Here is a 23,180-nt window from a genome sequence, read left to right as displayed (position 1 = left end):
CATTTCTGTGGTAACACATGTTAATACCACCCCACAGAATGTCAACAGATAGGTAAGTTTCCATCTGATACCTATAGGGGGAGGGGGATGGGGAGGGGAAGGGGAAGTGCCGGAGTTTGAAAGAGAATCAGTTCTGTATTGGCTTTTGTGGAAAGTGTCAATTTCGTGCTTTGAGTGTGCCACTGATAATTGCAGTTGTAGCAATGATACACACTCAACCACGCTGAACTATTTCAGTTGGTGCCAGAAGAACAATGAAATGTTTAAAGAATTCATAAGCTTAATTTGCAACCATTTCAATGATTTAAAAAAAAAATAAACTGTAATATGTATTACCTGTAGAACATAGCCACTGAGACTGTTCACTTATGGAAATAAGATAGCTACATTTAAAAGAATGAATTTTTTTTATACAATTATAATTTAATTTATCTTTACTATAAACAGTTACATAATAAAATTGTACAATATCCTCAGGATATATGTGAACAAGCAACACATCACCACAAATCATAGGTGTAAAACACACATTTTCACTATCCACTCTCAAAATAGAAATAGTTCACGTTCTACTGGAAAGCCAATTTACAAATCTCCATATTGCAGACTTTTAAGAATTTATTTCCATTTCCATTTGCGGAGTACACAGTACTCATAACATCTGATAATGTCTGGTTGAATATTTAAATAACCATCAAACGTGGAGCGATATTCATAGCCATAAGTTCCTGGAACAACAGTTTCGCTGCGTATGGTAGCCTCACCTGTGATATCTGTAAAATAATAATAATAATAATAATAATAGTAGTATGTTGAAAATGAAGGTCGTTAGTTAGAAACAGAGCACACTATTAAATTATACTAACAGTCTTTGTAACATGTGGGAAACATACCTGAGTCTTATTCTTGCAACCTTTGCATTCAAATGTGTTATTTCTTAAGTTGGCAATTGCTATAAGCCCACAGAAGTTGCACACATGTATCCGGTAAGGATCGGAAACTTCAAATAACCTCTCCCTCAAAAATTGTGCTGCTCCGTGAGCAATTTGACAATCTCGCTCCATCTCTCCAAATCGCAAGCCTCCATCCCTGAAGAAGGAAATAGTAATAACTTAGTGCCGTGTTGTGTGTGTGTGTGTGTGTGTGTGTGTGTGTGTGTGTGTGTGCGCGCGCGCATATATTATCCATTAACTTGGAAAGACAGAGTGGACAGGACAATCATAATTTTAAATGGAGAAACACAAATGCCAGAATACGGAATGAAGAAATTCAGAATGAACGAAGCCAATGAAAAATGGGAGTGGGGGCAAGAATGATTGAGAAAGCTTTGACTACTTTAGCTATGCTATAATAGTCTGACATACAATGCAGTCTAAAGTGAGTAGGAGGGGGAAAGGAAGAGTTAATGAAAAAGATACTTACGGAAGTTTTAGCATGGAGTTACACACCAGCAACTTTTACACTCACAAGGAACAATCATTTTGAGTGTTCTGAGATGTGTTTGTTAAGCAAAGTAAATTATTACGTTGTGTATGTGTTCAGACTACTCTCGAAAAAAGTGATAGTCGATTAGCCGAATATGTGTAGTTCATTCAGAAATCAAACAAGTAGTAAACCATTTGAATTGCAAAACCTGTGTGGACCACATTATTCACATAGTGTGTTGTCTCCATCACCAGCTTCCAGCCAGATTGGATAATGCACTGCTACCAGGGGCATATTTGCACAGGTAAATATGGCTATATTACAACACAATAACAGAAGAGAGACTTCAAAAGGTTGTTTAATCTCTCCTGGAAGAAGAAAGGTATGGGGTTTAGGGGAAAAAAACGGGGTTCAACTGATATGACCTTTGCAACAGGAACACCACTCTAAAAATATCTGGAAAAGGATAAAAGCATCACACTAGTTTTTCTAGAGATAGAGAAAGTCTAAAAGATTGTGTACCATGATCAAAAATCAAGGAATTCCTAGAGAGAAGAAATGTATGCAAGGCACTGATTGAGAAAATGAACATATGCTGCAGGAGATGTGTCAGTTGCATTCAACGGACAGAAAATGATAACAGCGAACAATGAGAGACCAACACAGAGTCCAGCAGATGAGTGCCTTGCCTCCAATCCTCATCACTGTGATGGGCGATATAAAAAAGACAAAGGAACAATGTGGGCCTAAATTGAAAGCAATGGTGTTCGCTGTTATAATCTGGGGAGATACAAATGATATCCAAGAAAAACTGTATATCTGGAACAATAATCTTGAGTAGTTCAGTCTGAAAGTCAGTGAATCAAGACTATAGCCATGACAGTAATCAGACAAGGAGAGCATCCGAGTTCCAGCCAAACTGAAGACATGTGGAGAATGTGTGACATTTCTCATATTTGGGCAGTGTGACAGTGCTGAGGTGAATAAAAAAGGGTAACATAAGAAATTAAAGACACAGAATGGATGCAGGAGTAAAACCCTGATTAGAAAAATTCTGTCAATTCAAGGTGATGCGAAATGGATCACAGAAACCAAGATAGACTAATTCCTTGAAATAATGATAAACAGAAAATAACTTGCTGGAGACCATCAACCAAGGAGAAGATGCATCAACAAAGTTAAGGGTATCACCAAAAGACACCATGCCGTCCATACAATGGAAGAAATCAATGGAAGTTTATAACATATAGTAAACCACAACAATCTGTGGAACTAAGTTAAAGACTGTCATACAGTGGAAATGCAGTGTAAAGTGGAAAATAAACTATTTCAGGGCGCAAATTCATTTTACACAGACATTCTTGTATCAGGCGTAGAGCCTAAAACAGATTCTAAAAAATCAAACTGAAATGAAATGCTTATCATTTATGTGTAAGAATGTAGTGTATATGACATTTTGTAAGAGAAAAGGAAAAGTGACATTCTAAATAAAGACTGTTTACAACCTGTCTGCTCTTCAATTATTTTTTTTGCCAGAACTAGGACCACATCCACCTCTATCTCAATGACCTATGGCTGGCATTCTTTGTATTAAATAATCAAGATTGAACAACCTAGTCTTAATGTTTTATGGAAACAAAATAAATCTGACAGCAGCAGTATTTGTGTTGAAAGAATAGTGGTATTATAAATGAGACTGTGATGTACTAATAAGACAATTTTTGGAGTATTACAGAAATTATGCAGTTGGATCCATGAGGAAAAGCATAGAAAAAAGTTTGAAGAGGCTCTTCACCAGCATCTGCGAAATTGGAGTAGCAACCTGACAAATGATTTGTAATGTGACAAAATGTCCAGTCAATCTGTGGTTCAAAGCCATCATTATTTGTATGGTTAAACTGGATGGACAAGTCAGTAAAAAGATTAAGAGAATGCAAGGGCATACTATGTTCAACAGCACCATGCCAAATGAAGCACCACAGTGCTCAAATTATAAGGGAGGGGGATAGAGAGAGGGGGGGAAGGGAGGGAGAGTACCATAAGTAAAGATTTAAAGGAGATGAAAATTGAATTATAATTTACTTTCAGACAAGGTGCCACTATTACTGAAACAACTTTACAATGCTTTGTGTAAGTACGGTATGCGAGAAAATTTATTAATAGTACTATTGAGAATAACTAGTGTGGAAACATTTCTGTCGTTCTATACAACTAATACACAAAGTTAATTATTGTGAATTGTAAGAAAAACAATGCTGATGCACCCAAAATTCTGAAAAAATATATGCCCAAATCTATACTATAGAGAACTTTACCTGGCTCTGCCCTCCATAGGTTGACGCACCAATATCTGAACTGGACCACGTGCTCTGCTGTGAATTTTGTCGTCCACCATATGCTTTAAGCGTTGATAGTATGTGGGCCCTAAGAAAACCTGGGCATTAATTTTACGCCCCGTGTGACCATTGTACATAACCTCATTTCCACGTAACTGATATCCGTACTCTTGTAGAAGTGAGGAAATTTTCTGCACATTTACAGCATCATTGAAAGGGGTTGCATCACCAATTTCACCCTTGTTCGAGGAGACCTGGAAGGAGAAAAGTGTGTATACATGAACTGTCCATAATGCTATTACACTTGCACAACGCAGTGTTTAGTGTTATACAAACCTTCCCTTGCAAGCACTCAATCAAGTGACCAATCGTCATTCGAGATGGAATGGCGTGTGGGTTAATGATGATGTCTGGTGTGATACCTTCGCAAGTGAATGGCATGTCCTAAACAGAGATTATATTTTTTAGGGCAGGAAGATACACTTCACTAAACAAAATCAATAATTTCTGAAACTATGCTGCTGCTTCTCATAATACTTTTTACTGAAGCAAGTATAATAATTTTTAATAACATGTTAATACTCTAAATAATTACCTCTTGCCGATATTGTATACCACAGGTTCCCTTCTGGCCATGACGAGAGGCAAATTTGTCACCAATCTGAGGTATGCGTACTGATCGGACACGTATTTTGCAGAACTTGTAACCCTCAGAATTTAGAGTCAACATCACTTGATCCACAATACCTGTCTCACTGTTTCGAAGGAATGTGCTTGCATCTCTTTTTGTGTATCTTTTCGTTGTTCCCTCCAACTGCAGGCAAAACATTCATATTCAGTTCTCCTCCTAGCTGTGGTGCACTTAAAGTGCTTTTACTGACTATACTCCCCCTTACATCCTGATGGGTTTAAATTAGTTAATAATTCTTCTTCTATACATAGGGATAGCAAAGCTCTTAAATTGGTATTATTGTTAAAATTCAACATACACAATTAAAAAGTTATGTGCTGTGCTTCAATGTACTGAATTCTAATTTTATTCAAGCTTTTTCTCCTTGAAGTTATTTTAGTATCAATGTTATGCTTCACAAAGATTTTCTTCACTATGTATTACATGCAGAGGAAGCCAAAGAATATAAAGTAAACTCTGCAAAGTAGGAGCTTTTAGGGCAGATAATCAAGGTCTATAGAAATACTTACCTCGTCTTCATTGTCTGGTAGTGTAATTGTCTTTCCAATCACAACATCATCCCCAGATACACGAATACCAGGTGATATAATCCCGTCGTCATCAAGTTTGTCATACAAGGCATTACGCATACCCTGTTTGAAGAAAATTGAAATTCAGTCCTCTGTAAGCAAGGCAGTAATAGAGACAACTTCGAAATTTGCACACTATTAACATTGAGACTCATACCGTGGTTTAGTTACTGGTTTGTCATGGTATTATACACTGATAGAAAAAGATCTCAATATCAAGGAGGAGTTGTGCGAGAAACTGAAGTTGGTAGGCATGTTTCTACATCTGAAAGACGATGCCTCTTCAAATTTCACCCTAGTTGCCCATGACTGGCACTCGTAGTGCCACTAAAAGGATGCAAATCAGGTTTGCTTTAAATACATGTGGAATGGTTGTGAGCGGAAGTTGCCTTGAGACTCACTACTTGATGTTACTCAAGAATATCTTTCAGGTGACACAGATGTCATTATCAACACCTCACTGAGTTTGAATGAGTTTGTGTAACACAGCTACAAGAAGCTGGGTGTTCCTTCTACGATACTACAGAAAGACTTGGCAGGAATGGAGACACTGCACGTAACTGCTGGCAGCTGTGGTCATGAGAATGTAGAACTGCGAGGAGACCAGGCTCTGCCAAGAGGGAAGACCACTGTGTTTGGCATAGGGCTCTGGTGCATCATACTGCATCCCAACAGTAATTTAAACAACAGTTGGCACTACAGTGACACAATCAACTGTTGCACATCAGTTACTGCACCGAGGAAGGTGGCACAGTGGTTAGTACACTGGACTCTGAATTCTGGGGGACGGTGGTTCAATCCCCTGTCTGGCCAACCTGATTAAGGTTTTCCGTGATTTCCCTAAATCGTTTCAGGCAAATGCCAGGATGGTTCCTTTGACAGGGCATGGCCGACTTACTTCCCCACTCTACCCTAATCTGATGAGACCGATGACCCTCACTGTTTGGTCTCTTCCCCCAAATAAACCCAACCTCCCCACCAGTTACTGCAAGAACAGCTCCTAGCCAGACGCCCTGTAGTGTGTATCCCATTGACCCCAAATCACTGTCATTTGTGACTTTTTTGTTGATCCATTATGGATCGTGGGACGATGGCTGTCATGAACTTCTTGATGCAATAATTTACCAACAGCCATATGTATTGTAGAAATTTGTTTTATTTTATGAACTTCTATGAGCTACCAGTTTCGGCATTATATTGATGCCATCTTCAGGCCCCACTCGCCACAGTCGTAAAATCACTATACACGGAAGGAGCCATATAACTGGATCCGTGAATCAATTTGTCCTCCAACAGGTCTTGGTGGCCAGGCGACACAGACTCAGAACATAGAAGTTCATAAAATAAAATAAATTTCTACGATACATACGGCTGTTGGTAAATTATTGCATCAAGAAATCTCGACTTCAGTGGTGCCAAGTGGGAGCTCATTCGATGGCAAGATGAGGCCTGTTGTGTGTTCTGGTGAAATATGGTTCTGCCTCGGTGCCAGTGATGGCCTAGTGTTTGTGAAGAGAGGGCCTGCAATCAACCTGTCTGCATACTTGACGCACTGGACTTAAACCTGGAGCTACTATCTGGATGGTGCAATTTTTATATGATAGCAGGACCACTCTCTTAGTTATCCCATACACCCTGACTGCAAATTTGTATGTCAAACTAGTGATTCCACCTGTTAAGCTGCCAATCATGAGCAGAATTCCAGAGGGTGTTTTACAGCTGGATAACGCTCACCCACATACAGCTGTTGTCACTCAACATTCTCTGCGGAATGTTGGCATGTTGCTTTGGCCTGCTCAATCACCAGATTTGTCTCTAATCAAGCACATACGGGACGGCATTGGACAACTACTCAGTGTCACACACAAGCAGTATTAACCATCCCTGTATCGACCAACAAGTGCAACAGGCATGCTTGCATTCAACAGTCTGGTAATTATATCTGTTAATGAGGTACCAGCATTTCACATTTGCAATGGTTTATCTTGCATTTACGTTAACCTTAATCTTGCAAAGTTAATCACTAAAATATGTTACCTAGACAATTGTATTCCCAAAATTTCATTACTCTACATTAATTATTTTTTGGTTTTGCAATTTTTTCCCATCAGTGTATGTATTAAAATGAACATTTACATAGGTAATATAAAAATATAAGGTGTTAATCTACAAAGCAATAAAAAATCCACCACTAACTTACATTAAACCTCTCAAAAATTCTATTTGTTCCCAGACAAGGTTCATCTATTCAGAATATATACGACAGTTAACTTCAATTATCCATAATTTATCATGTACATTAACAATCATACAACTCGTTCATAAACTTTGAGAATTATGCTCTGACAATTACTTTTGCTTTGCAGGTCAAATGGAGAGGTAAATTCATGACCCCAATTGGCACTAATAACTGCAAATTTTGTTACTGGATAACAAAGCAATCATCATCTACCCTAATCACTTAACTGCTCATTTGGTCCTGCACCATTGCTAAAATTACTATCTGGACACATGGCAACATATTTTCTTTACATATTCTACAATACCCATTTTACTTGCCCCTTCTCTGCAATAAACCACCATTTGGTCTATTCCACTGGCCCACAAGAAACAACATACTGATTCAAGGTTTAATGACGCTGCATAACTGCCCCATCAGTTTGCAAGCCAAACACCCATCTTCTGCAGGACAGAACATATTAACCCTCTCGTAACACGTAAAGTGTATTATGAAGATACAGATCTGCGGGATCAGTCTTATGTGCACACGAAGTCACAACTTGACACTTATTTTGTCAGGTTTTTTGGTACTGCTGCACATATGCAAAACATTTTTCCTTTCTACTACAGTCAACCATTATCTTGTGACTAGTGGTGTACATACTAAAGTTTGATTGAACAATTATTTTAACTCCTACATGTTGTGACAGAATACTGAAGTGTGTTTATACCAATGTTGGTCAAAAAATTCATTTTTGCTACCACAGATATGATCACATCATACACATATCTACACACACATCCGTTACCAGCAAGCAACCACAAGGTGCATGGTGAGGGTACCTTGTACAACTCTTAATCACCACCTTTCTTGTTCAACTCTCACATAGGAATTCCCCATTTGAGTTCACAGAGCATTTTCACACACTATTGATGAAACCTTCTGATAACAAATCTAGCAGCACAATGATCCGGTGAGGATCCCAAGACTTTGGCAGTATTCAAGAACGTGTACCACAAGTGTTCTGTATTCTAAGAATTTTTAGCATATTGCAGCCCCATCAGCAACTGTGATAGACTAATATATTGAAAAATTTGCCTCAGTTATGAAAACTGGCAGATTTTTCACTATATTAATGTTCTCTAATCAGTCTTCTTTTACATATGAGCTACATTTTCCTAGAATTCTCCAATAAACTGACAATCACCACCACCTCTCCAAGTGACCTTACATGATCTTTCCATTTCATATCACTTTGCAACAATATAGCTACATACTGAACTGACATAACTATGTCAAGCAGTACACCACTAATACAGTATTCGAATTTTACAGGATTCTTCTCCCGACTCATCTCATTATCCTACTTTTTCCAAACACAGAGGAAGCCAAAAGTCATCACACCAAATAGAAATCCTGTCTACATCATAGAGTATCCTCCTTCAGTCACCCAATTACAACACTTTCCAATACACTACAGGGTTTCCAGCTGTCACAGATTGCTGCTCACCCAATCTGTCAGATTATGCTTTCTTAGCACACTCCTGACAATACCCTTGATTCTGATGAAAACTTACTGACAAGAATAACATACTGGGTTCTACTAGTCAGAAGTCTTTTGAGCCACTCTCGTATCTGGGAACCTGCTCCAGATTTTCGTACCTTCGTTAACAGTCTGCAGTGGGTCACTGTATCAAACACTTTCCATAAATCGAGAAATGTGAAATCTGCTTCTTGTCCTTTATCCACGGTTTGCAGGCTATCATCCAAGTAAAGTGCAAGCTGAACTTCCCTTGAGTGATTGTAAACCTGTGCAGATTTGTGGATGGAAACTTTTCTGTCTCAAATAAATGTATTACATTCTAACCTAGAATGTGCTTAAGGATTCTGCAGCAAACCAATATTAATGATGTTGGCCTGTAATTTTGCTGGTCCATATTCTTTACCCTTCTCCTATACAGGAGTCGCATTCACTTTTTCCATTTGTTTGGGACTTGGTGCTAGGCAAGAGATTAGTGACAAATACAAGCTAAATAAAGGGCCAATGCCAAAGTGTACTCACTGTAAAACTGAGCTGAGGCTCCGTCTGGCCCAGGTAACTTATTTGTTTACAACTCTTTCAGTTGCTTCTCATTACCAGGATGACTATTTCCATATCCTCCATAAAGGAGTCCATCAAATGATGGTATGTCTCTTGATCTTCCTGCATGAAAGATTTTTTTTAATGTGAAATTTAAAACTTCAGATTTCCTTTACTGTCTTCTGGTGCCTCCTAGACTGGTTGACAAAGGACTGGATAGAAGCCTTTGACCCATTTACTGATCACAAGTATTATAGGGTACAGCAATCAGTTGCAAATGTTTGCTGTAAGCTTTACTACTTGAAACGAATACAGTTACTGGGCACAACTGTTTCCCTATGGAATCAAACCACTTATGTTGCATAGGACCTAAACTATCTCTGGTTCTCGGTATCTTCTGCTACAGTATTATAGTCTAACTAGTTTACACTTTGTGCATCGCTCTTTTTATAGAAGTAAGAATTTTTATTAATTTTCATATCTGTCAACATTTACACATTCTTCTCCACACTGTGAGTGCAACTATTTTTGCTTTCTCAACATTTTCTGAATTTTATTATTAAATCTCGGTAGATCTTTTCCAACCTTAATCCACGTTCTCAGCACATTACATGACTTTTTCAGTTTGAACTTTGTCCACAGTTCCTCTTTGTTCATCATACTGGAACCAAATGGTTTCCGATCTCTAAGCAGAAAGCTAATGGCTTATTAAAAACTCTTTCCAGGGGGAAAAAAATAAAATAAAAAAAACACGGGCCTCCACAGTTCTTGATGGATTTATTAATTTCAGAATTTCAGTAACCATCATCACTATGGTGACATGATCACAAATATCTGTGTATATACTGACAATGTAATAAGGTCTTGCCTGTCTGTAACAACACACATAAAAAAATGTTTTGCATCAACCTGGTTCCCAGAACTCGGGAAGATAGACGTTGACTGTGGATATCTTATCACAGACACAGTCCCTCTGACTATTCAGAGATGTCACTAAACCCGCCCAAAGATGTAAACAACCACACATGAGAAGTGTCTATTAGAGGGAGGGCGCCCAACAGCTGATCACTTCCTGCCATTTCACGAGGAAGGAGGTATACGGCTCATTGTTGTCTGTAGTTCAACCATGCCTGAACAGTCAATACTACAGTTCGATCGAGTCCGCATTGTTACTTTGTGCTAGGAAGGGTCCCCAACAAGGGAAGTATCCAGACATCTCAGAGTGAACCAAAGCAATGTAATGTATTGCGAATACATAGAAAGAAGGATCCTTTATTGTATGATTATATGATAGCGGAACAAACACTGATAGCAGTTACTTCTGTAAAATATCTGGGAGTATGCGTACGGAACGATTTTAAGTGGAATGATCATATAAAATTAATTGTTGGTAAGGCGGGTTGAGATTCATTGGGAGAGTCCTTAGAAAATGTAGTCCATCAACAAAGGAGGTGGCTTACAAAACACTCGTTTGACCTATATTTCAGTATTGCTCATCAGTGTGGGATCTGTACCAGGTCGGGTTGACAGAGGAGATAGAGAAGATCCAAAGAAGAGCGGCGTGTTTCGTCGCAGGGTTATTTGGTAAGCGGGATAGCATTACGGAGATGTTTAGCAAACTCAAGTGGCAGACTCTACAAGAGAGGCGCTCTGCATTGCAGTGTAGCTTGCTGACCAGGTTTCAAGCGGGTGCATTTCTGGATGAGGTACCTAACATATTGCTTCCCACTACTTATACCTCCCAAGGAGAACACGAATGTAAAATTAGAGAGATATGAGCGCGCATGGAGGCTTTCCGACAGTCTTTCTTCCCACGAACCTTATGCGACTGGAATAGGAAAGGGAGGTAAGGACAGTGGCACATAAAGTGCCCTCCACCACACACCGTTGGGTGGCTTGCAGAGTATAAATGTAGATGTAAATGATGTTCAGACATGGAGGAGACACACAAACTGTCGATGACATGCCTCGCTCAGGCCACCCAAGGGCTCCTACTGCAGGGAACCTACCTACGGTTTATGGCTTGGAGGAACCCTGACAGCAATGCCACCATGTTGAATAATGCTTTTCGTTCAGCCTCAGGATGTCATGTTACGACTAACTGTGCGCAATAGGCTGCATGATGCGGCAACTTCATTCTCGATGTCCATGGTGAGGTCCATCTTTGCAACCACAACACCATATACCATGCTACAGATGGGCCCAACAACATGCCAAATGGACCGCTCAGGATTGGCATCACGTTCTCTTCACCAATGAGTGTCCCATATGCCTTCAACCAGACAATTGTCAGAGATGTGTGTAGAGGCAACCTGGTCAGGCTGAACGCCTTATACACACTGTCCAGCGAGGTGCAGCAAGGTGAAGGTTCCCTGCTGTTTTGGGGTGGCATTATGTGGGGCCGACATAAGCCAGTGGTGGTCATGGAAGGTGCCGCAACGGCTGTACGATACGTGAATGCCATCCTCCAACCGATAGTGCAACTGTATCAGCAGCATATTGTGGAAGGCATCCATCTTTAAGCATGACAATTTGCACCCCCCATCGTGCACATCTTGTGAATGACTACCTTCAGGATAACAACATGGCTCGACTAGAATGGCCAGCATGTTCTCCAGACATGAACGCTATCAAACATGCCTGGGATAGACTGAAAAGGGCTGTTTATGAACGACGTGACTCTGAAGGACCTATGCTGAATCACCGTTGAAGAGTGGTAGAATCTGGACCAACAGTGCCTTGCTGAACTTGCGGACAGTATGCCACGACAAATACAGGCATGCATCAATGCAAGAGGACGTGGTACTGGGTACTAGAGGTACCGGTGTGTACAGCAATCTGGACCATCGCCTCTGAAGGTCTCGCTGTATGGTGGTACAACATGCAATGTGTGGTTTTCATGAGCAATAAAAAGGGCGTAAAAGATGTTTATGTTGATCTCTATTCCAATTTTCTGTGCAGGTTCTGGAAATCTCAGAACCAAGGTAATGCAAAACTTTCTTTGATGTGTGACATTGTTTCAAATATTTCCAGTGTGTGCAGGCTGCCTCACTAGCTGCTGAAGACGGTTTTTGAAAAACTGTGTTCAGAACTATTTCACAAGACACTGTCGGTGCCACCAGCAATTAATCCATAGATATAGAAGTTTATGCTTTGTACGATGAAGTTGCCTTCAGCTAATACAGCATGATGATGGTACTTCCACGTTTCTGTCTAGACAGTCTTTGAATGTTACTACAACTGTTACAGCAGAATCGTGTAGCAGGAAAAAACATCAAATGATTAAATTCCATTCACCTAGGCCGGTTACTAATTCAATGCCTCGCTGAAATATTTCAGAGTTTTATACTTTAGGTTTCATCCAACCCTCTGTTCACAGTATAATTTGAACACAACTGCTTTCCTGGAGGGTGATAAACTCTGAAACTTTGTTAAGAATGCTCTGACAATTTACTGTTAAAATTTTTACATTGGAAGTGTGTGTACTTTGCACACAAATCTGATTTGCTCTACCTGTACTGACTGGTAGGTGTTCATGAAAGAAGCTCAAACTACAGCCAAGCCTATAAAGTCCCCATGCACTCTCCACAAGTACACTGCCACATGAATAGCCATTTCCTCTGTGTGTTGCATCCCTTATCTGTCAAAGGGAGTTCTGCAACTCTCCATCCCACAATGTATGTTCAGAAATCTGCAGCCAAGACTGTCAAAACACTCATGGAGAGATGAGACCCTCTTGCCTGGTCCAAACCAAAGGTCTCCCATCAATTCTAGATATGATACTGCAAATTGTAAGCTCTGTTTGTACCCACAAGTGAAGCCAGCAGTCTTCACAACTTCCACCAGCCAGCCACAAGAACTGAGGATGGCCTCAGAACCCAAGTGACGTGTCGCTTTTGCTGACATCAGCCAATACTTGAAGACAACTGCAATCTGCACCTTTGACAGTTGTAGGCAGAGCATCCTCCTCATCTCTGATTAAGCCACACCCAGCAGACATACTGATCACATAGTGGACTTCTTTCCAGCCCTGGACACTATAAGGCACTCCATACTGCGCCTAACATTGAGGCTCCTCGTAACTAGCCAACCTTTCCCCATTTGCTGCTCAGTCCCTGCTGAAGGATTGGCCACTTGTCCACTTCCTGAATGAATAGATGAGGCCTGACGGCCAGTCCCCTCATTGACTCTCCACTTTAAGTGACTCAAATGAGTTATTACCTGTCACTCACTAGTTGGCAAGGGCAGTTCCCTGCATTAGGTACACTTTAAGGTGTAGCGACAGCAGAGCCCGTAGGCAAAACAAATGGCACCTGAAGTATCCCAAGCAACATGAGAGTTCCTCCACTGCCACTACACCACATGGCAGCAGCCTGCAGACAGCTGACCGCTGCCAACAATGTCTTCAGCTGTTTGCAAACTGTGGCCAACTCCTCCTGCATCTGCACACTGTGTGCACACTCCCCATCTGTCCTAATACTAAAATTTGAACAAAAACAACATAATAAAAAATGATGAAAACAAACCTTTTTGTCTTTTAGACAAGGATTTGTGACTCCACGATGGCAAACAACCTACTCTCCCAGTTGTTAAGGAATGGAGGATGGTGCCTGACTGAGCTCTTTACAATAGTAGTCGGCTGTTCAGACCAAAACAAATGACAGCGGCAATAGAGGCAGCCTAAATCTACAGCACACAAAACTATAATGCAAGACTATGCCTCTTAAATGCACAAACACCTAAAGAATTTAAGAAATTAACTACAAAATTTTGTACACACAAACTTCTACTATGAAGCAAGTAATATAATGCACAAACAAACTGTTCTCCTGTTGATTCCCTGAAAAACCGGCACATGACAGCCAAAAATTCCTGTTCGTTTCACAAGCTTGTGTCTCATGCATCTCACAGATGTGAACAGGCCACTGTCAACCATTATAACCACTGTTCAGTATGTTATGTAGGCATTATGACAACCAATCAACTAGCTGAGCAATCAGACGGATGGCAACTGACAAACTACAGTTAAGTTACTGTTTATATGCTGCTTAGTCCACAAACAGCTTTGTTTTGTAACTTTTGGGATTGGATCTTCACCTGTCAACCAAAGTTGTCTGAACTGCGTAGGATGGAACAGTACCTCAGTGCTGAACAGTCATTTTCCTATTTTTATCGTGTTCAACTATGCTACCCCAGACCCTCCTTTTTATGTTTGGCATCTGTTCCTATTTTGTATCATCGTCATAACCAATTGTTTTTAGTCTATTTGGACAGTTCTGTCTTTTCTACCGGTTTCACAGCAGTCCCAGTAATTACAGGCTCTGCAGCAATTATATTTTAGGCAACCTATGGTATACCCTCATTTTTCTCACTGCTAAAATAAACAACCACCCTCTTCTGTACATTGTTACCTCTTCGGACAATAGTATGTAAAACATACCCACATACAGGGTGTTTCAATAAGAATGACCTGATTTCCGAACTCCATATTTACTGATAAAAGCATACTACAAACTCACAAAATCTTAAAAGTTTTAGTTATGTTATTACAAATGCTCTGTGTGTCCACCACCAGCAGCACAAATAATATAGCTAAATTTATCAAACTTTACACAATGTATCTGCTTTAACAGACGCCACGATGCCTGCTGTTCTGTTCTTCACTTCTTCTCAACACAAGGTAAAGGGGAGATGAACACAATTTCCTTCACACATTCCCCCCCCCCCAAAAAAAAAAAAAAAAAAAAAAAAAAAAAAAAAAAAAAAAAAAAAAAAAAAATAATCACAAGGGGTCATGTCTGACAATCTTGGAGGCCAAGAATGCAAGACAGGGCATCATCCAGCATTGGGTAAGAGTGTCATTGAGAAATTCACATGCCAGTGCAGTGATGTTCCACCCTTTTGGAACATGAAGTCATCAGAGTCCTGCTGAAGCCAATTCTGCAGCACTTGAAGGTAGCATATTCCAGCCACTGTGTTTTCCTCAAAAAAGAATGGAGCATTCATTTTGGGTTAATCTCTATCGTGCTCAATAATGTCATGAGGGTTCTGGAAGCCGATATGCGTACGTTATTTCGGTTTACTTTACTGCTAACATTAAATGTTGCCTCATCACTGAAAAGCAATCAGAGTGCAAATATATCTTCTTCCATGTCCTTTAGCAGAGTATTGCTGAAGTCAACTTGTTTCCTTTTATCACCAACCTAAAGAGCTTGCACTAATTTTAGTCTGTATGGTTTATACACCAAACGACACCTTAACACTTGCCGGACAGTCTTACCAGTTCTCTGCTTGTGTGGCAAGTAGACTTCCATGGGCTCTGTTCAAACATTTGTCAAATTCTTTCCACAATGTCATCAGTATGGCAACATTGATCTGGACTCTTATCTTTGCATAAGCATCCTGTCTCAAACTGGCGATACCAATGATGAATTTTTTCGGTGCTGACAGATCAATGCCAAAATGCCGACAAAGAATTCTGGACTGAAATCACTGACTGACTCGATCTTTGTAAACCGCAGCACACAAAACACCTTCTGTTGAGCAGACACCATCTTACTCTGACTGACTACAAAGTGAGAAGACGCAATGACTGACATCTAACTGTGTTTTTTTAACTTTAGGCCACTCCAACCCAAACATCACATATTTAAATGGGAACACCTACGTTATTCTATTATCTTTGTTGGAAGTTTGAAGTGGAAATAGTGCATTAAAATGAATTTTATGCTGCAGATGCCAGGCATACTTTATGGCAAATTAATATGTAGACTGGAGAGTCAAGCAAATTGTTTGAGAAATTTGATGATCTAATTATCCTCCCCAACCAAAATGTGGCTGGAAAAAAAAGAAGCAAGTGGAACACTGCAAATATGAGCTAAAAACTGCTCTTACCTGACAGGTCTGCCTTGTTGGTTTTTCAAATTGTTCCTCTTGATCACCAATCCGCTTGGATTCAGCATCCTTGTAAGATCTGAAGAAAACTGACCTGAAAGATTTTGATATATCAATTATATCAATTGACTTTAAATTCTTGTTTCTATAATTATGCACTGTTAGATACCGGCCAACCCTTTCTTCAAGAATGAGTAGTCAATGTCAAAAGAGTGAGAAGTGCATGACTACACCCTCAAATGAAGATCAATGTAGATTGTAACCATACTAACACCACAAAGGAAACAACATGCAAAGCACAATATTTGTGTTTCAATTATATTTTTCATTTTAGAGGTAGCCTGTATATGAATAAAACAAAAGTTGGACAAGGCAATTTCTTACTATAATTAATGAAGCCAAATTAGACTTTTGCTGGGCAGTAAATATGCACACGCTCGAAACAACTTTACTTGATGTTGGGCATCACGAATAAGCATTAAATGTGTTTGCGACAATTTCTGGCTTGTGCTAAACTTTCAAGGGCCAAAAAACAATGACATTTTTGGACTGTTTTCTGCTTTTAACTCTGAAACGATACATCCTACAGAAAATTTCCAAAACACCAGAATGAAGGAGCATAAAATTTTGTGTAAAATGACCTACTGAAGAGTTACAATTGACAGCCATTTCACCACTATCGGTAATTTATACCAATTTGGCAGAAAGGTGAATTACGCTCACATGTCAACACCTGTAACTCGAATACAGCTATTCCACAAGGGAAATGTCAGGCATGAAAGTTATAGAGCATCAATTTCTACTTAAAAAGAGTTCAAATATTACAGTCCACTCTTCTTCGAAAAGATAAAAAAAAATGTGAATAAATCATAGTGCTAAAGAAGAAACGTGGACGAAATTGTGGACATGTCGAGTTCTGCGAACATTTGTAATTTCTAACTTTTCTCCCCCCATTAAATGATGTTAATGTGGAATTTCAATTACATATTATTCATATGAAAGTAATTCTGACATAGGTAATACTTGTCACAAAGAAGATAAGCAGAACAAGCACTAGCTTTCACAAATTAGTTTTCATCCTATGAATTAGATGGATAGCGCATTTTGATGATATCAGCAGCACACCTACAGCTAAACCAAGATGCCACAGCTGTACAATAAACTGACTAATATTCAGGTAAGTTCAAAAGTGTATACTTAAAGAAACAAATAATTAAAAATGAATAAGATTACTTTCATTTGCACCACGGACGTGGGAGATAAGGAAGGCTCTCACTGGCTTGCTGGTGGACTTTTATTTCATTAAAGCGCTCTCTTGTGACCCCCCCCCCCCCCCCACACACACACACACACGCCACAAATTCTTTAATCACCAATCCATAAAGCACTCATCACCTTAATCCATATACTTCACTAATTATGCAGACCAAATATGGACTTATAAATCCTGGTCTCAGTCAGAAACATTCTGATTGCAAGATCAGACAATCAACCAAACATGATAAGTCTTCTAATGAGTAGAGATTAAAAAATACCTGGCACATGAAGTAATGCAACAAAACTTTTAATTTACATAAAATGTTAGTTTTTTATGGTACCTTTTTTCAGTTATGAGACACTGTCCTTATTGCTTCACTTACACTCACTCTTAGCTCTTCTAAACAGCTGGTTCAAGTTAAAATCACTAACTTTGAATGTAATAATCTCAGTTTTCATTCTACTCAGAAAATAATGAGAAAATCTGCATGTGAAAGCAATGTTTTTACATAGTGTAATGTATTAATATTGTAGTTTTCTTATTTTTACAGATGAAACTTTGGCAATTTAGGTTATGTGCAGATTTTTTTGAAGAATTCGGTAGGTAGGGTTTGAGGGGGAACAGTGACACCAACTTGGCTGAGAACTAGGAAAAATGTGGGGTGGGGAGTGGTAAGCAAGCAGAAAATTTCGTATCATACTGCCACCCACGGGAGCATATACTACACACCTCGGCTTCTTATTAACATCCACAATGTTCAACCTTCGAGTGGGCGGGCTGTTTTTCATAACACGAGCAGGTGCGCGGTGCACTTTGTACACAAGAAAAGAATAGGTTTCCTTATGTCACCAAGGTAAGTCACATATGATCAAAATCACAGTTTAATCTTAGTTTATGTAAACAAGGAGAAAACAAACTTACATAATATGAACTAAATTACTGTTTTATTAAACAATAATGAAATAAATTCTCACTATAACTCTCTGTTCCCAAGGACAGGTGTTAAAGAGACAGTAATGACGCATTTGAAGCATTAAGCAATGCAGCTGCATCAGATCTCGGTCAACTGCTTATTCGATCACTAATTATCTCGTAGACAACTGCCTTAATGTGGGATTATGTTGCTAGTTCGTAACTGGAGTAATTTTTTTGAATTTATCGTATATTTTTTCTCGCCTAGCTCACTTTGTATTTTATATTACTGCTGCTCACTTGGGCATACGAAAACACAATTTAAGGCTGTGTTACCTGAAGCAATACTGAAGGAATAGGTATAGGTTTGCAATTGTGAAGCAAAAATGGGACTGCACAAAATCTTTTTACTTTTGGTTGGTGTACTTTATACACATGCGTGCCCACTCAAGGCTAAAAATGCAGTTTGCCTGACTAAATTCATAGTCACAAATTGAATAGATTAAAACTAGACAAATATTCAGCAATAGTACACATTTCCGCAGGGGCTGGTTAAACTAGTCAGGAATCAGCAAACACAAGGGGTTATGTTAGCTGCTGATTCAACACAGCCAATGAGAGAGCAGTAGGTAGACAACATGTTTGAAACCAACAAATGAAGGCATACAGTCACATTTTCACATCAATACAGATGAGGAATCCACTATGAAAAACCAGCTTGTTCTCATGTCTCACTGAAATCAAAACCCCTGAAGTTGCGCATCTTTTTTTGAACCTCATTGATTAGGTGAAAATAATTTCAAATAATGATACTGATGATAATGGTAAAGGAAGTGATGTAAAAAATTAATGTAAATCAATTCTTTTTGTTTACTCAAACAATGGAAAATACAGGATGGAATGTAACAATATTCCGAGAAGGAAAGTTGCCACCCACCATACAGTCGAGATACGGAGTCACAGACAGGCACAGCAAAAAGCTTTAAAGTGTGAAAATCTTTTTGTTGGCCTATGTGCGACTCGGCATCTCCACTATAAGGTGAGTGGCAACCTTCCATCCAGAATTCTTTTTGTTCATTTTATTTCTCTTTGTATTATCAAAAATTAGATAATCGATACATAGCATAAGTTTAGAATAGGAATAAAGATAACTTTTTTTGGGCAGATACTTTATATCAAGGAAATGTTTTTAATGGTGATTCAAAAGAGGGTGTCCATAGTCTGGGTTTTTTAAACTCAGGTAAATACGGTAAATTTTAAGCCGATGGAGGTTTATAGAAGTCTGTTCCCTCAATTCCAGCAGGTAAGAGTAGGCAGCTGAATTCGTGAAAAGGATGAAGATTTAATGTTAAATGTCTCATCAATGAGTCTCTGGAGAATGAGCACAGGTTTAGTTAGGGAACGATCTATGCCCTTCTCGAAGGTCCAGGAGACATCTTGATTAGTTTAGAAAAACCACAGGAAGGACGAAGCACGATGACTGGACAGAATTTTGATATTCACTTCTCTCAATTTCTAGTCCTGCGTGCTAACCTGTGTCCCACCTTGTTCTGTCAGGTTAACTAAACATGACTTCCTAGCACAAAACTGAATCACTGGCAATAAAACTGGTCCCATATGCATACAAGAAGGAAAATTACAGTCAATTTCATATGAGGAATTACCCACGAGTATCATTTATTGGATAATTACAGAGTATATGTAGAAATGAATATTTAAATCACATTTAAAAAACTGATTTTAGTCACTTTGTTACTTCAGATGAGACATGGGTCAAACCCTTCACACCATAAATAAAACAGCCATCAAATGATTAGCTGAAACCTGGTGAGACTTTACAAAAAATGGCAGAGTGAATCTCATCTGGCAGAAAGGACGGACAGTATACACGGAGGTGAGAAAAGTGATGGGATACCTAATAATCATGTCAGGCCACCTTTTTTCCTAGCGTAGTGCACCAACTTGACATGGCGTGGACTCGACAAGTCTTTGCAAGTCCCCTGCAGAAATACCGAGCCATGCTGCCTCTATAGCCGTCCGTAATTGTTGCCGGTGCAGGATTTTATACACAAACTGACCTCTCAATTCTGTCCCACAAATGTTCAATGGGATACATGATGGGTGATCTTGATGGACATATCATTTGCTTTAAAACGCCAGAATGTTCTTCAAACCATTCATGAGCAACTGTGGTCCACTGAGACACACGCATTGTTTGGAAACGTGAAGTCCATGAATGGCTCCAAATGGTCTCCAAGCAGCCGAACATAACCACTTCCAATCAATGATCAGTTCAGTTGGACCAGAGGACCAAGTCCATTCCATGTAAAAACAGCCCACACCATTAATGGAGCCACAATCAGCTTGCACAGTGCCTTGTTGACAACTAGGGTCCGTGGCTTCGCGGGGTCTGCACAATATTCTAACCCTACCATCAGTTTTCACCAACTGAAAGTCAGACTCATCTGACCAAGCCACAGTTTTCCAGTCATCTAGGGTCCAACCTATACGGTCACGAACCCAGGAGTTGTGCTGCAGTTAATGTTGTGCTGTTAGCAAAGGCACTCACATTAGTTGTCCAATGCTATAGCTCATTTATGACAAATTTCGCTGCACTATTCTAATGGACACATTTGCCGTATGTCGCACACCGATTACTGTGGTTAGTTCATGCAGCGTTACTTGTCTGTTAGTGGTGATAACTCTGCACAAACGCCACTGTTCTCTACCATTATTGAAGACAATCGGCCATTGCATTACCTGTGGTGAATGGTAGTGCCTGAAATTTTGTATTAACACTATCGATCTCTGAATACTCAATTCCCTAACAATGGCTGAAACGGAATGTCCCGTGCATCTAGCGTCCCGTGCATCTAGCTCGAGCTACCATTCTGTGTTCAAAGTCTGTTAATTCCTGTTGTGTGGCCATAATCACATCGGAAATCTTTTCACATGAATTACCCGAGTAGAAACGACAGCTCTGCCAATGCACTGCCATTTTATACCTTGTGTATGCGATACTACTGCAATCCGCATGTGCATATTGCTATCCCACGACTTGTCACCTCAGTGTATTCTGGGGTGCAAAATTCGTTATTCTTATTGGTTACTTTACAAATTGCAAAACAGTAGAGAGTAAATACTGTGGAGTACTTCAGGACCAAATGGATTAAAAAATATGACAACAGGCCTGGATTCCCACAAGGGGGGAAGTGGGGGGGATCTAGTTTTTTCATGACAGTGCCTGTTTCTAAAAACACACTGACGTTTGGAAAACTCCACCTTCACCAGATCTGGCACCCTCTGGCTCTGGTTTCCAAAAACTTCCACATCTGAGGAAATATGCAGCTTGCACACACTGAGTAAAATGAAAAGTTTAGTGTGAATGGCACCATGTCAACTACAGGGCAGAATAACAGATGTCCCACGGAAATGACTGTGCCAAATATAAACTAAGCTAGATATTTCCTTATTGATAATGAGTAATCAGGTCTACATAGAAGTAAATTCATACTGCTGACCTAATGGTTTTATTTTCTAATGAAATGTTTTGACAGAGCACTTTTCTACAATCATGGCATTCAAGTATGAAGAAACAAACTGACATCTGCAACTAGGCATGATTTTATTACCACTGAACTGTGCATTTTGAGAGTAAAGCCCCATATCTTCAGGCAGTACTTCGTTTTACATATTATTTACAGAAACTGTGTTAATATATATCTGAATATCCCCCCCCCCTCCCCTACACTGCCACTCTTATGTCAGAAGGTAAGCCTCATTTCCAATACTCTAACAAATTAAATTTTCCTTTAAAGTTCTAATTATTTCAGCTGCTAAGTTTTAAAACACACTTTGCAAAAAATTTAACTTGTAAACTTCTGTGTTTTATTTGCTTTTTAGTTTAATCCACATTTATAAATGAAGAGCATCATTTCAAATCATACTAAGTTCAAAAAACAAATTTTACAGGAAGAGCAAAAAAACTGATTACTCCTGAGCTGGAAAATTTTTCACAAATTGTAAAATTTGAAGTTGCTGTGTTAGAGGGTTACTTCCAAAAACAGGAAAAAGTGAGAGCAATTTGCATTTGTGTTCTTCACATTTATGGAAAATGTGTTTACTTAATATGCTTTGAGCCAATGATTTATAAAATATACAAATAAAAATGCTCACTGAAGTAAATACATAACTAACAAATTATTTTTGATATTATAGAACTTTGTCTTTTAATAAGGAATTGAATTTTCCACAATACACATTCTAATGTACAGAGTGTTCATAACATCCTCCTTGCTGTCAAGTGACTAATAGGATTTATATCAAACTAACATTATATTTATATAATAGAGGGAAACATTCCACGCAGGAAAAATATATCTATAAACAAAGATGATGTGACTTACCATACGAAAGTGCTGGCAGGTCGATAGATACACAAACAAACACAATCATACACACAAAATTCTAGCTTTCGCAACCAACGGTTGCTTCGTCAGGAAAGAGGGAAGGAGAGGGAAAGACGAAAGGATGTGGGTTTTAAGGGAGAGGGTAAGGAGTCATTCCAACCCCGGGAGCGGAAAGACTTACCTTAGGGGGAAAAAAGGACGGATATACACTCGCGCGCACACACACACATATCCATCCACACATATACAGACACAAGCAGACATATTTAAAATCATGTTAATACACAAAAAATATCCCATTAACCATTTTTATGTACAATTCACATTATCTTTCTGCTATAATTCTGTAATGATATACTGTATTGGTTAAATGCTTGGTTGTGTT

The 23,180-nt window shown here is 39.2% G+C and overlaps 1 protein-coding gene across 1 annotated transcript in view; it reads right to left on the bottom strand.

Moving 5' to 3' along the window:
- Window positions 1–439: 439 nt before the first annotated feature.
- LOC124605667 (DNA-directed RNA polymerase II subunit RPB2) overlaps window positions 440–23,180 on the bottom strand; it is an 84,464-nt gene continuing 61,723 nt past the window's right edge. The window contains exons 15-21 of the mRNA XM_047137509.1: window positions 16,217–16,310; window positions 4,962–5,084; window positions 4,357–4,575; window positions 4,098–4,205; window positions 3,741–4,015; window positions 894–1,089; window positions 440–773 (exon numbers count right to left, since the gene is read on the bottom strand). Of these exons, the coding sequence (XP_046993465.1) occupies window positions 684–773; window positions 894–1,089; window positions 3,741–4,015; window positions 4,098–4,205; window positions 4,357–4,575; window positions 4,962–5,084; window positions 16,217–16,310 (1,105 nt within the window). The 3' untranslated portion in view covers window positions 440–683. The remainder of the gene's footprint in view (window positions 774–893; window positions 1,090–3,740; window positions 4,016–4,097; window positions 4,206–4,356; window positions 4,576–4,961; window positions 5,085–16,216; window positions 16,311–23,180) is intronic.

This window comes from Schistocerca americana, chromosome 3, assembly GCF_021461395.2.
Source record: "Schistocerca americana isolate TAMUIC-IGC-003095 chromosome 3, iqSchAmer2.1, whole genome shotgun sequence".
In the NCBI taxonomy this organism is placed as follows: Eukaryota; Metazoa; Arthropoda; class Insecta; order Orthoptera; family Acrididae; genus Schistocerca; species Schistocerca americana.
Note: the sequence above shows the minus strand (reverse complement) of the source record. Positions and strands in the feature narration are given on the sequence as shown.